Here is an 11,552-nt window from a genome sequence, read left to right as displayed (position 1 = left end):
GAGTCTCCGGAGGATGGCGGCGGGGCGGTGGCAGGAGCCGAGCGGGGCCGGGGCGAGCGGCGGGCGGAGGAGAGGTGGTTAGCCATGCTGCCCCGGCTACGGCCACTCCAGGCCGGGCTGCTGTCGCGGGGACCCCGCTGCCTGCGACGTGCCTCCTCCCATCGCCTCCCCACCGAGTTCATGTACGGCCGGGCCACCTACGGCTTGCCCCCGGCCCGGGATGCTCCCCTCCGGCCACCTGCGGTTGCTGGCCCAGCGCTGCATGGGGGCAGCCGCAGCCGGCCACCCCTCTGCCACCTTCCCTGAGTGCCTGGGACCAGAGCTCGGCCGCCACGCCGCACCGGATGGCTGGAGCCCCCGGCTGCTGTATGTATGGCCATGGCTCAGGGCAGGGAGGCTGGGTGCAGGCCCAGGCTCGGCGGGGAAGGAGGGAAGGGGCTCGGCGCCACTGGCCATGGCTGCTGGCTGTGTCTGGCAGTGGCTGCTGGTGTCATAGAATCATAGAATCGTCTAGGTTGGAAAAGACCCTTGGGATCATTGAGTCCAACCATCAAGCCTACTCTACGAAGTTCTCCCCTACACCATATCCCCCAGCACCACATCTAAACGACTCTTTTGGTGACTCAACCACCTCCCTGGGCAGCCTACTGACCGCTCTTTCTGTGAAAAATTCTGTCCTAACGTTCAGTCTAAACCTACCCTGTTGGAGCTTGAAGCCATTCCCTCTCATTCTGTCACTAATTACTTGCGAGAAGAGACCAGCACCAACCTCTCTACAGTGTCCTTTCAAGTAGTTGTAGAGAGTGGTGAGGTCTCCCCTCAGCCTCCTCTTCCTCAAACTAAACTGTTCCAGCTCCTTCAGCCGCTCTACATAAGATTGATGCAGCCCCCATGGCCTACAGGCTTTGCCTCCTGCCAGCCTGGGTCTGAAATAGATGACCATGAGCCAGCAACATGCCCTTGTGGCCAAGAAGGCCAATGGCATACTGGGGTGCATCAGGAAGAGTGTGAGCAGCAGGTTGAGAGAGGTCATCCTGCCCCTCTGCTCTGCCCTGGGGAGGCCTCATCTGGAGCACTGGGTCCAGTTCTGGGCTCCCCAGTTCAAGAAGGACAGGGAACTGCTGGCCAGGGCACAGCAGAGGGCTACAAAGACGATTAAGGGCCTGGGGCATCTCTCTTATGAGGAAAGGCTGAGGGACTTGGGTCTTTTTAGTCTAGAGAAGAGAGAACTTAAGAGGGGATCTAATTAATGCTTACAAAAGGGAGGGTGTCAGGAGGACGGGGCTGGTCTTTTTTCAGTGGTGCCCAGTGACAGGACAAGAGGAAATGGGCACAAAACTTGAACATAAGAAGTTCCACCTAAACGTGAGGAGGAATTTTACTGTGAGAGTGGTAGAACCCTGGAACAGGCTGCCCAGAGAGGTGGTGGAGTCTCCTTCTCTGGAGACATTCAAACCCCACCTGGACACGTTCCTGTGCAACCTGCTCTGGGTGGACCTGCTTTGATGGAGGGGTTGGACTAGATGATCTCCAGAGGTCCCTTCCAACCCTGTATGATTCTATGAAAGAAAGGTGGCAGGCCTGGCTGTGGGCTGGAGATGCACGCTGTCTCCAGCTGGCTGGCTCTGCTGCTCCTTTCCTTCACCCTAGTGCACTTCACTTGCCCTAAACAAACAGCTGCCTTTTTTTCCAGCTGGTTGTACCGGTCACCAAAAACACCCCAAGCTTTGAGGTGCCTTGGTGTGGGAGAGCTGCAGGAAGGCTCTGTGGGGCAAGGGCTCCAGGTTGTCCCTGCAAAGGCAGCCTCACCACCAGAGCTTGGTGGAGCATCCCAGGCTGTTTTGCAATGGACCTGTCATCCCCGAGGGCTTTGACCCAGTAGACCCAGGCTCTACCTTTTTGCCCAGTGCAAGGTGTCTTCAGCTGAGCCCAGCAACGTGGCTGGGCACCTCTTCATCCCATGGAGCTGCCTCACAGGAGTGGGCGCTCCTCAGCCAGCGGTGCTGGGGTTTCACCTCATTTCCAGCCACTTGGTCCTGAAGATGCTTTTCTGTCCATCCTAGAAGCATGCTGTGCTTTGCACGTATTCCTCCTCCTCTGATCTAACAGCCAGCCCTCCTCTGTCTTCCAGGAAAGCTATTGCCAAGTCCAGCCTCCAGCACATGGTAGCCCAGCCAAACCCTGCACTAGCCCTGAGGAGCGACTCAGAGAGGCAGATACGCAACACTGTGGACTGGAGCGTAAGTTACAGCATGTTTTGCTGGTGTGTTGCATGGAATGGGCTCCTGGCCCAGAAGCAGCAGGTTCTTCCCAGGCTGAGGCTTCCCAGGTGACTTCAGCTTTGACACATTTATGGCCTCCACTGTTGCCACCAGCTGGTGCCAGCGTCTGTGCTGCTGGCAGCAACTCTTGATGCTGCAAGGAGAGGCTGTGCAGGCACAGGTGGTTCCTGGGAGGATGGTATAGCTACTCCACTGCCAGGTCGTCTGCTCCTGGCAGCTGAGGTCTTCTGGTGGCTGGGGCCAAGCAGCAGGATCAAGCCCCTGCTCCTTCGTAGGCAAAGCCTCACAGGTTTTAAGCCCCATTCTCAGGTCGTAGAAGATAAGTTGTTTCAGGGTAGTCCCCTGTGTTGAATTAGTCCTGATGCCTTCTCTCAGAGGGTGGTGGAGGCAGCCCCCCTGCTCAGGCCACTGCAACTGGCCTGTGGGTCTTGGAGCTGGTTTCCTGGGCCCCTCTCATTTCCAACGGGTGGGCTGTGACAGCAGCTTTGTGAGGCTTCCTCTGTCCAAATGGTGGCCCTGGTTGTTCTGTTTATCTCATCTTCCAACCTACACCTAGCTCCAACCCCCCAGCCTTGTCCCAGTGTCTTGTCCCTCACACAAAGCATTTTAGGGAGCGCGGATGCCCGTCTCGGAGAAACACATTGTCTTGTACCTTTCAGGAGACTGCGGTCTATGGGGAGCACATCTGGTTTGAGACCAATGTCTCTGGGGACTTCTGCTACGTCGGGGAGCAGAACTGTATGGCCAAGCTGCTGGTGAGTCACCTGTGGGCGCCCGCCTCCCTGGCAGGGTCCGGCGATGTGGGCTGTGCTGCCACCCGGCGGGGGACACCACAACATCCTGCTGCTGCTGCCAGGGAAAACTTGGGAGCCTGGGGGGCTACCAAGATGGGGGGCAGCGTGTCCCTCCTCCCTCTGCATGCTGGAGGGCCACGTCCCCAGTTGCTGCTGGTGCTCAGTTTGCAGTGGGAACCCAACACGGGGTTGCCACTCATCCGGAGGTGATATGATGGTATTGGGATCTGACACCCTTAGAGAGAGAATCCAAATCCAGCTTCTCTGGAAAGACCTTTCAGTAGAGGAAAAAAGCGAGCGCTGGCCTGCTGCCTCCTGACCCCGCAGGCAGCATGGACCTTCCAGGGCTGCTGCAGTCCTCCCTTCTGGCTTGCAGACTCTATCCTGCTCGTGGTGTTGACATAGAGCACTGATGCCATCTTCTGCCTGTCCACAGGGCTTACCCAGTGCCCTCCCAGACCATGGTGCTCTCAGGCAGTGTCAGAAGAGGCCAAGGACTGATTAAGCAGGAGGAGAGGATCTCCCTGCTCTGCCACAGATTTGAGAGCATCTGCTCTAGGCACACGCTTAGATCCCTTTTCTTGCAAGGGATCTAGCTGTATATAACTTTCCTGTAGGACTTGTTCCGCATCCTGAAAAATGTGAGGGAAGTGTGAGGGGGGCTGAGCTTACTGGATTCTGAACACTGCTATTCATATACGTATTTTTCCTCCCCTTTTCTCTTCCTCCAGCAAAAACCCCTCTCCAGGCGTAAGTGTGCAGCCTGCAAGATCGTAGTGCATACGCCCTGCATCGAACAGCTGGAGAAGGTGAGTGGGGTCTGTTAAGCCTTCTATGTGGCTTGCAAAGCTGTAACAGCCTTTTCCTGGCCAGCCCTTCCTCTTGGGGAATGAAACAGAAGATTGGGAACTATAGTTTGTCATTGCAAAGAAGGGTCATCTGAGGAGGCGATACCAAAAAGAGCATCTAGCAACGTGATTGGGATCCCAGGTCCATTTTGTTCAGTGAGAGAGATGTGAGGAAGGAGGGGAGGGTTGCAGCAAGCACCAACCAGGCTCTGGGCCCACTGTAGTGAAAGATACCTCCAGGTTTCCTTCGGGTATGATGGTTTTACTGATTCCTCTCATGTGTTCAATCCACAGATAAATTTCCGCTGCAAACCTTCCTTCAGGGAGTCGGGATCCCGGAACGTACGGGAGGTAGGAGATGTTCCTCAGACACTGCCCACCTCTGCCCCCTCCTCGCCTTCCCAGTTTGGTGGCAGAGGTATTAGATGCTGCCAGCCCATTGCCCTTCAAAGCACAGGCATCATGCTCCCTCTTGGCTCAAAGGGGGTGGCACAGTAAAAGGGATGTTTCTTTGCAAGGCAGCAGCACAGACTGGGTGTGAGAACTTTACATGTGCCAGTTTGCGTGTTTTAAAGCTCCTACATCTCCATGGAGGGAACTGGCAAACATTTGTTGCCTGGGAGAGGTTTTTCCCCCTGCTTGTGCTGGTCCCCAGGCAAACAGAGGAGGCTGTGGCAAACAGCAGCTCCTCGAGTCTCCCACAATTTGGGAGGGGAGAGTATGGGCTCACTTCTGGCTTTATCGCTCAGCCCTGACCTGGGTGCCCCAGGTACTCCAGGTAGCAATGGAAGAAGCCTACAGTGGTGCTGTCAGACCCCTTTTAATGTCCTGGGTGTAAGCAGTAGCCTGGGACCTTTCTGCTCGGCTGCACTGGTGGAAGCACATGTCAGCTTTCATGCTTCACCCTCCAGCCTGTGGAGCCAGCGTAGCCCACGTGGTGCTCTGGAGTGGGGGTGGATGGCTCAGTCATGGGCCACCGTGTTTGGGATAATGGCACAGCAGATGCAGTAGGGGAGGGTACTCAAACGAAGCTTTCAACATCACTTTTGAACCTTTCTTTCTTCCTTTGCCTCTCCCGCCACGCGGCCCTCCTTTATTTGTCCTTCACTTACTTTTTGGGCTCTGCTGACAACTTCTGCCAGTCCCTCTCAGCCTCTGCTCACGCTGTTTTCCTCTTCTCCAACCTCTACAAATTGTCTTTCCCTCCCCTTTCCTAGTTTTTCTCCTTTTACTCACAAACCCTGCTTCTCCATCCTGTCTTTCTGATACTCCTCAGTTCCTCCAAGGGTTCTTCCTGCCTTTTTCCCTAGAAGGGTGCTCTTCTGGTTTTTGTGCTGCTGTGACCCCTTCAGGGTCAGTTGTTTCCCTACATGTGCCTGGTGGGACCCAGAGTTGAGCTCAGGGCATAGCCCCCCTTCTGATTCCACTGGATTAACGTCTACTAAAGCCAACAGGACTCTTCATCCTCTCCCCTGTGCTGCACTCAGAGTAAGCAACGCTGCAGCTGACCCAAATCTCCTGCCAGTTTCTGCCTCTGTCATCATCATGATCCAATAAGCTGCCAAGAGCTCTACCATGCTGGGCTGTCAACTCGTGCTCCCTCTTCCCTGTTTGCTGCAATGCCATTCCCAATCCAGGGCTGGAAGAGGAGGGTGGGATTTAGGAAATGTGGCACTTCGTTGCAAAACTTCTAACCCCCTCACGATCACTCCTGCAAGTCCCAGCCCTCACCTACTGTGAGCCCACAGGCAGGGAGAAGGTGCCTGCCAGCAGCCTTGCTCCCCTCCAGGGCTGTCAGGACTTGCTGTGGGGTGAAGAGCAAGGGGAATTGGATGTGGGGGTCTATGGGGCTGTTGCTCTCCTCGAGGAATGTGGAGATAGGCAGTTCTCTCTTTAGCTGCAAACATTTCCATCTTCTTGCTCTGGGCGCAAACTGGGGATTTTCACACCTTCCACCAGCACGTTTTTCACCTGGCACTGGGGGTGAAATACTAAGGGATGGAGATGTGATTTATGGCAAAAGCAGCACTCCTCACTACTGCTTGCCCACTCTCAGCTGGGTTTGCTTTGTATGATTCTCAACCTACAGTTTCCTTCCTCTTCTTCCTTTTTTTTTTTTTTTTCCTTCTGATTTTAATTCCAGATGTGATTTATGGCAAAAGCAGCACTCCTCACTACTGCTTGCCCACTCTCAGCTGGGTTTGCTTTGTATGATTCTCAACCTACAGTTTCCTTCCTCTTCTTCTTTTTTTTTTTTTTTTTCCTTCTGATTTTAATTCCCTCTTCTCTGAGCACCTTAATTTGGCCTCTTGCCCCCTGATTCTTTGGCTTTGCCTTCTCCCAGGGTTGGTGTGGGTGCGTGTGAGCCGTGGGCTTGCTGCAAGAGCAGGCCTGGGTCCGTTCCTCTGCCTGTTCCTGCGTTCCCTCACACACTGGGCCTTTCACTCCCTTCTTGTTTCTTTTTCTTTTCCCTTTAGCCCATCGTTGTGCGACATCACTGGGTGCACCGGCGACGGCAGGAAGGGAAATGCCGGCAGTGTGGCAAGGTGAGAAGGTATCTTGTTTTTTTGCCAGCCTGAAGGAAAGCTAAGGTCAACCCAGAGACAAGAACAGGGCTGGGGACCAGCAACACCCTCCCATTCCTGTTTGGCAGCAGCCTCCAGCAACACCAAGACATGTGCCCTGTTTTGCACAGAGAAGCACTGCATAAGCGCTTCCCACAGAGTTGTTCTTCCCTTGGGTCCAATCAATCCTGGAAGGAACTGTCTTCCTGACAGGCTTTCTTTGGGCAGTAGGAACATCCCTGCAGAGCACAACAGCCTCTCTGGTGCCATAGTGGTGGATGAGTCTATCTGGCAAGGATCTGGAGGGCTCCAGCTGCAGGCACACTCTTTGTAACATCTGTCCTGGTGGTAGAAAAGTCCTGTTGGATGGTAGAAAACTGCGAGGGAATTCCATAAGCCTCTTATCCTTCCCTTCACAGGGTTTCCAGCAGAAGTTTGCCTTCCACAGTAAAGAGATTGTAGCCATCAGCTGTTCCTGGTGCAAGCAAGCGGTGAGCACAGCCCCCTTTGAACGAACGTCTTACCAGCCTGCTCTGCATCTAATGCTTTCTGCTGGGACTCCCCAAGCTGCTTCTCTGCAGCCTGCCCCTCTCAGCTTCTCGTACTGGGAGAGGCTGTGCTGTGATAGCTGGGAGCTCCTTTGAGAAACTTTCTCGTTGCCTTCCCATTACAAAATTCCTGCATGGTTTCCTCCAGCATTCCTTGCACTGGCATGGGGGAGCTGGGAGGAGAAGGCAGCCGTCCCCAGCAAACTGAACAGCTCAGTTTTCTCTCCTCTTCTCCTTCCCCAGTATCACAGCAAAGTGTCTTGTTTCATGCTGCAACACATCGAAGAGCCCTGCTCGCTGGGGGCTCACGCTGCTGTCGTCGTTCCTCCCACCTGGATTCTGCGGGTCCGACGGCCCCAGGTAACTCACCTCAGCTCTTGTGGCTCTGTCACAACTCCTGTTTGCCCAGCAGCTCCTCACAGAGTTTTTGTGTTTGTTTCTTTTCTCTCTAGAATCCGCTGAAATCTAGTAAGAAGAAGAAGAGGACGTCATTCAAGAGGAAATCCAGCAAAAAGGGGGCCGAGGTAAGAGATGAGGGGACAGGGGATGACCTTCTCTTGGAAAGACGGAGGGACTGGGCAGTGAGGAATAGGTCTGGGAAACAAGGGGGCTTTGCAGGGTGTGTGCTGAGATTAAGGAGGGTGAGGTGGAGGGAGGGAGAGAGGGTGCCTGCAGGCAGGGCAAATCCGAGCTATAAGGCTTACAGAGTGGCTGGGATGTTCTCTTCCTCCCACTCTTGACCACGTGTGATGTTAGGACTCAGCAGGAGGTGAGAGTTTGCATTTCCCTGGGTGTGTTGAAGGACCTGCGGTGTCTCTTGCAGGAAGGGAGGTGGAAACCCTTTGTCATCAAGCCCATGCCAGCTCCTCTCATGAAGCCCTTGCTGGTGTTTGTGAATCCCAAGAGCGGTGGGAATCAGGTATGGCCTTGTCCTACATCTCCCTGAGAAGGCAGCTCTCTGGGGGCATTGCCTTTTGGCTGCTGAGGACTCAGTATAGTTTTGGTAAAGTCTCAGCTGCAGAAGAGGCAAGGCAACTTCTGCGAGGCCAGTTTGCTGCCCGTCAACTCCTACCTAGGCCAGGCTTTGCCTGAGTGCCCTGGAACGCCATTGTCCTGGCCTGTCCTCCAGACCAGGTGCCTTCTTCCCTCTGTCCACTGGGAACTCCTTGCTGAAGCCTTTCTTGTCCTCACAGGGAGCCAAGATCATCCAATCCTTCATGTGGTATCTCAACCCACGGCAAGTTTTCGACCTCAGCCAGGGTGGACCCAAGGAGGCGTGAGTACTGATGGGGGCAGCACCCTTCTCTCTCCCTTCTGTGCCCCAGAGAGCCCTCCCCAGAGCTTTTCCCACGGTTGGCAGAGGCCTGAAGCCCCATAGCTCCCTTGTGCAAAGACAACTCCAATGAGTTGGAGGTCTCTCTAGGATACCTTGTGGTCAGCCATGCCAGAGGGCTGGTCTCATCTTAAGGCTAGTGGTGAAGAGACCGGCTGTGGGGTGAGGTTCCCAGACCTAGTTCATTATGTTCAATTAATATGACATGAATTTTGTCTGCTTGCTGCATTTCAATTTATCTACGTGTACGTGGACTGTGGACACCCTGCTCTTCATCCACGAGAGCCGGTGAAGCCAAAATTACTGTGGTTTCGCCCACTGCTGTGAACTGCTGCAGCAAAGGGGAGGGGGGACACGCAGGTGGCTTTGTGAATGCCAAGGGCTCTGCCAGGGCAGGCAGCCCTGCAGCTGCTGCGTAACACCCTCGGTGCCTCTTCCCTCCCCTCCTCACCTTGCCTGTTCCCTGCAGGCTGGAGCTGTACCGCAAGGTCCACAACCTCCGGATCCTGGCGTGCGGGGGAGACGGCACGGTGAGTCCCCTGGCCTCTTCAGCCCAGGCCTTTCCAGTGCCAGCAGCAGCCCTCTTCACTGTGATACAGAACAGGAGCAAAACGTGCACGCTGTGTCACTGGTCCAGCTGGTGGCACTGGGTACTGTGGGAGGGCTAGTCTGTGGCATGTCTGGATTTGTAGCTCTTTTGGGGGCCAGCGTCCTCACTGGGGTCACTGGTATCTTCTGCAGTAACCATTTGGAGCATTAAAGACTGTGACTAGCCTCGGTGGTGGCTAAGGGGACCTCGTCTCTCCCCCTCTGCCATCACTAGTGCTCTGAGTCACCTCCACCTGCCTGCCAGTCCCTGAAAGAACCAACTGTTTCTTTGCCCTCTCTTGCTTGAACAGGTGGGCTGGATACTCTCCATTCTGGACCAGTTACGCCTCAACCCACCTCCTCCTGTGGCCATCCTACCTTTGGGGACAGGGAATGACTTGGCCAGGACGCTGAACTGGGGTGGGGTAAGTGATGGGCACAAGAGCCTGCTCCATGGTTTGACACACGGATGGGGATTGGCATCAGCTGGGTGCTTTGACTTTTCCTAAATACAGACCAACAAATAAGTGCCCATTTGGATTTCACTGTTCTTCTGGCATTCAAATTATTCTGATTTAGGTTATTATAATAATAAAACATTAACAAAGCAATCATTTCAAATTTGGGGAGATTTTTAAAAGGAAGAGATACTGGTTTGAATTTAAAGTCCCGCCTTGTTGCACATGCAAGTAGAATCAATCTTGCCCACATCCTCTGCTCTGGGATGTCATCCCAAAGAAGAAGGCATCTCTGTGGGAGGCAGGTAGGAGTCTCATGAAGTCCTGCTCTTCACCAGGGTTACACAGATGAGCCTCTGTCCAAGATCCTGTCACACGTGGAAGATGGGAACATTGTGCAGCTTGATCGCTGGAACCTACATGTGGAGCCAAACCCTGATGCAAACCCTGAGGAAAAGGACGAGGCAGCCACTGAGAAGGTGGGACACCTCCTCTCTGTGTTTCTTCCCTGCACTGGGGGTCTGCTTTCTCCTTCCACTGGCTCAGGCAGGCCCAGCACGTGGGGTTATGGTGTTGTGCTGGTGTTTCCCTGCTCCAATTCCACTCATCTCCTCGTGACTCTGACCCATGGTGAGGCATGGAGAGATCAGAACTAAGTGTCCACCAGACGTTTTTAACCATAGCTTGCAACAGGTCTAATCTCAGGCCCCTCTGAGACTGTTTCTGCAGCCAGAAACATGGGTGGTTGAAGGTATCTTGAAGAGCAGAGCATGTCCCCTTTGGGCCATGTGGTGTACCCCTAGGAGCCAGGGGTCAATCCATCATCTCATGCTGGTGACCTCTGTGTTTTCCTGGGGGGAAGGCACGGTGTGTGTGCCTTCAACCTTATGAGCAAGGTGCATGGCTCTGCTATAGCCTGACCTCGTCTTTGCCGTGGCCACACGCTAGCAGCCTCATCTTTATTCCTCCCTCCATTTCAGCTCCCCTTGGATGTCTTTAATAACTATTTCAGCCTTGGCTTTGACGCGCGGGTGACGTTGGAGTTCCATGAATCCCGAGGTATGGGGGCTGGGCAGGGGGGCTGGGGCAGGGGCTGTGGTCAGGGGGTGTCCCAGAGGTGGGCTTTTAAAACAGTCCTTGGGAAAGCGAGCGAGAGGGTTGCCCCAGGGGTGCCTGCATGGGAAGAGAGCTGGGGGCTGCCTCCTGGCCAAGGCTGGCTGGAGAGCCGCGCCTGGGGAGAGCTGGCAAGTGAAGTATTTCCATGTGCAGGCCAATGACCTGGACTTTTTTTCTCCCTTTCCCTAGAGGCCAACCCAGAGAAGTTCAACAGCCGGTTTCGGAATAAAATGTTCTATGCCGGGGTGAGTGCGTGGAGGGTATCTGGGCATGCCTTCATAGCAGCCTTAGCGTCAGCTGGGGAACAGACACAGCCCCAGCTCCTATCCCCACCCTCAGCTCGCTCATCCGAGTTACATGGGCCTTTGGGTGCACCCAAGCTGAACCCTCCCCGAAGCTGGAGAGGTGCTGGAGAAAGGCTGCAGCCCTGGGAGTCACAGCTCCTCTTTGGCTGCGAGTGCAGCTGGCGGTACAGCTTGCTCTCTGGCCTGCGGTACAATTACTGTCTTGATCTTCTGCCACTATTGTTCTTGTTCTCCAGCTCACGGACAGTCACCCAGGCAGGACCTCCCCGGAGCTGTGGGGAGGCAGGCTGTCCCCCCTGCAGAGGAATGGGAAGCCTTTCCATAGAGCCCCCACACTACTTTAGTCTATTATTTTATACCTTGGGCCAGTTACAGCTCCCTGGATAATTATGCCACCCTCCTGTATCTCACTTCTAGAGCTTTGTGTCTCAGTGTTGTCTTTGTCCATCCCCTCATCCTCAATATACCTCCCTACCCAGGGTGACTGGTATTTGAGCAGTACTAAAGGCCAAGGGCTGCTCTGTACCATTTCACATCTCTCCTGTTTGGGTCTCCCCTCCTCTGTATAGTTAAAGCCTAGGGTGTGTGTAAGAGAGGCCAAGCTTTCTCTCCTGGTATCTCTAGATGGGGTCACATCAGCTCTGTTTAATGGTACTTCATTACAGCTTGAATTTATCTGTTGTGACTTGAGTCTCTCACTGGAGGAGCCCCACGTT

At 54.5% G+C, this 11,552-nt stretch overlaps 1 protein-coding gene across 6 annotated transcripts in view; it reads left to right on the top strand.

Moving 5' to 3' along the window:
- Positions 1 to 11,552, top strand: part of DGKZ (diacylglycerol kinase, zeta) — a 60,552-nt gene that overhangs the window by 34,825 nt on the left and 14,175 nt on the right. For 4 of the 6 annotated variants that reach the window (XM_014950272.1, XM_014950273.1, XM_014950276.1 and 1 more), the window contains exons 2-16: positions 2,132 to 2,240; positions 2,942 to 3,037; positions 3,808 to 3,885; positions 4,219 to 4,275; positions 6,402 to 6,470; positions 6,908 to 6,979; positions 7,280 to 7,396; positions 7,489 to 7,560; positions 7,860 to 7,955; positions 8,230 to 8,312; positions 8,839 to 8,899; positions 9,269 to 9,382; positions 9,754 to 9,894; positions 10,396 to 10,474; positions 10,721 to 10,776. In XM_014950272.1, coding sequence (XP_014805758.1) covers positions 2,132 to 2,240; positions 2,942 to 3,037; positions 3,808 to 3,885; positions 4,219 to 4,275; positions 6,402 to 6,470; positions 6,908 to 6,979; positions 7,280 to 7,396; positions 7,489 to 7,560; positions 7,860 to 7,955; positions 8,230 to 8,312; positions 8,839 to 8,899; positions 9,269 to 9,382; positions 9,754 to 9,894; positions 10,396 to 10,474; positions 10,721 to 10,776 — 1,300 coding nt within the window. Of the gene's footprint in view, positions 1 to 212; positions 367 to 1,462; positions 2,241 to 2,941; positions 3,038 to 3,807; positions 3,886 to 4,218; positions 4,276 to 6,401; positions 6,471 to 6,907; positions 6,980 to 7,279; positions 7,397 to 7,488; positions 7,561 to 7,859; positions 7,956 to 8,229; positions 8,313 to 8,838; positions 8,900 to 9,268; positions 9,383 to 9,753; positions 9,895 to 10,395; positions 10,475 to 10,720; positions 10,777 to 11,552 lie in introns of those variants that run through there. The other 2 variants (XM_014950275.1, XM_014950277.1) reach the window with 2 other exon arrangements.

The sequence above is a fragment of the Calidris pugnax genome, unplaced genomic scaffold (assembly GCF_001431845.1).
Source record: "Calidris pugnax isolate Ruff unplaced genomic scaffold, ASM143184v1 scaffold68, whole genome shotgun sequence".
NCBI lineage: Eukaryota > Metazoa > Chordata > Aves > Charadriiformes > Scolopacidae > Calidris > Calidris pugnax.
This window is presented reverse-complemented; position numbering and strand designations above follow the sequence as displayed.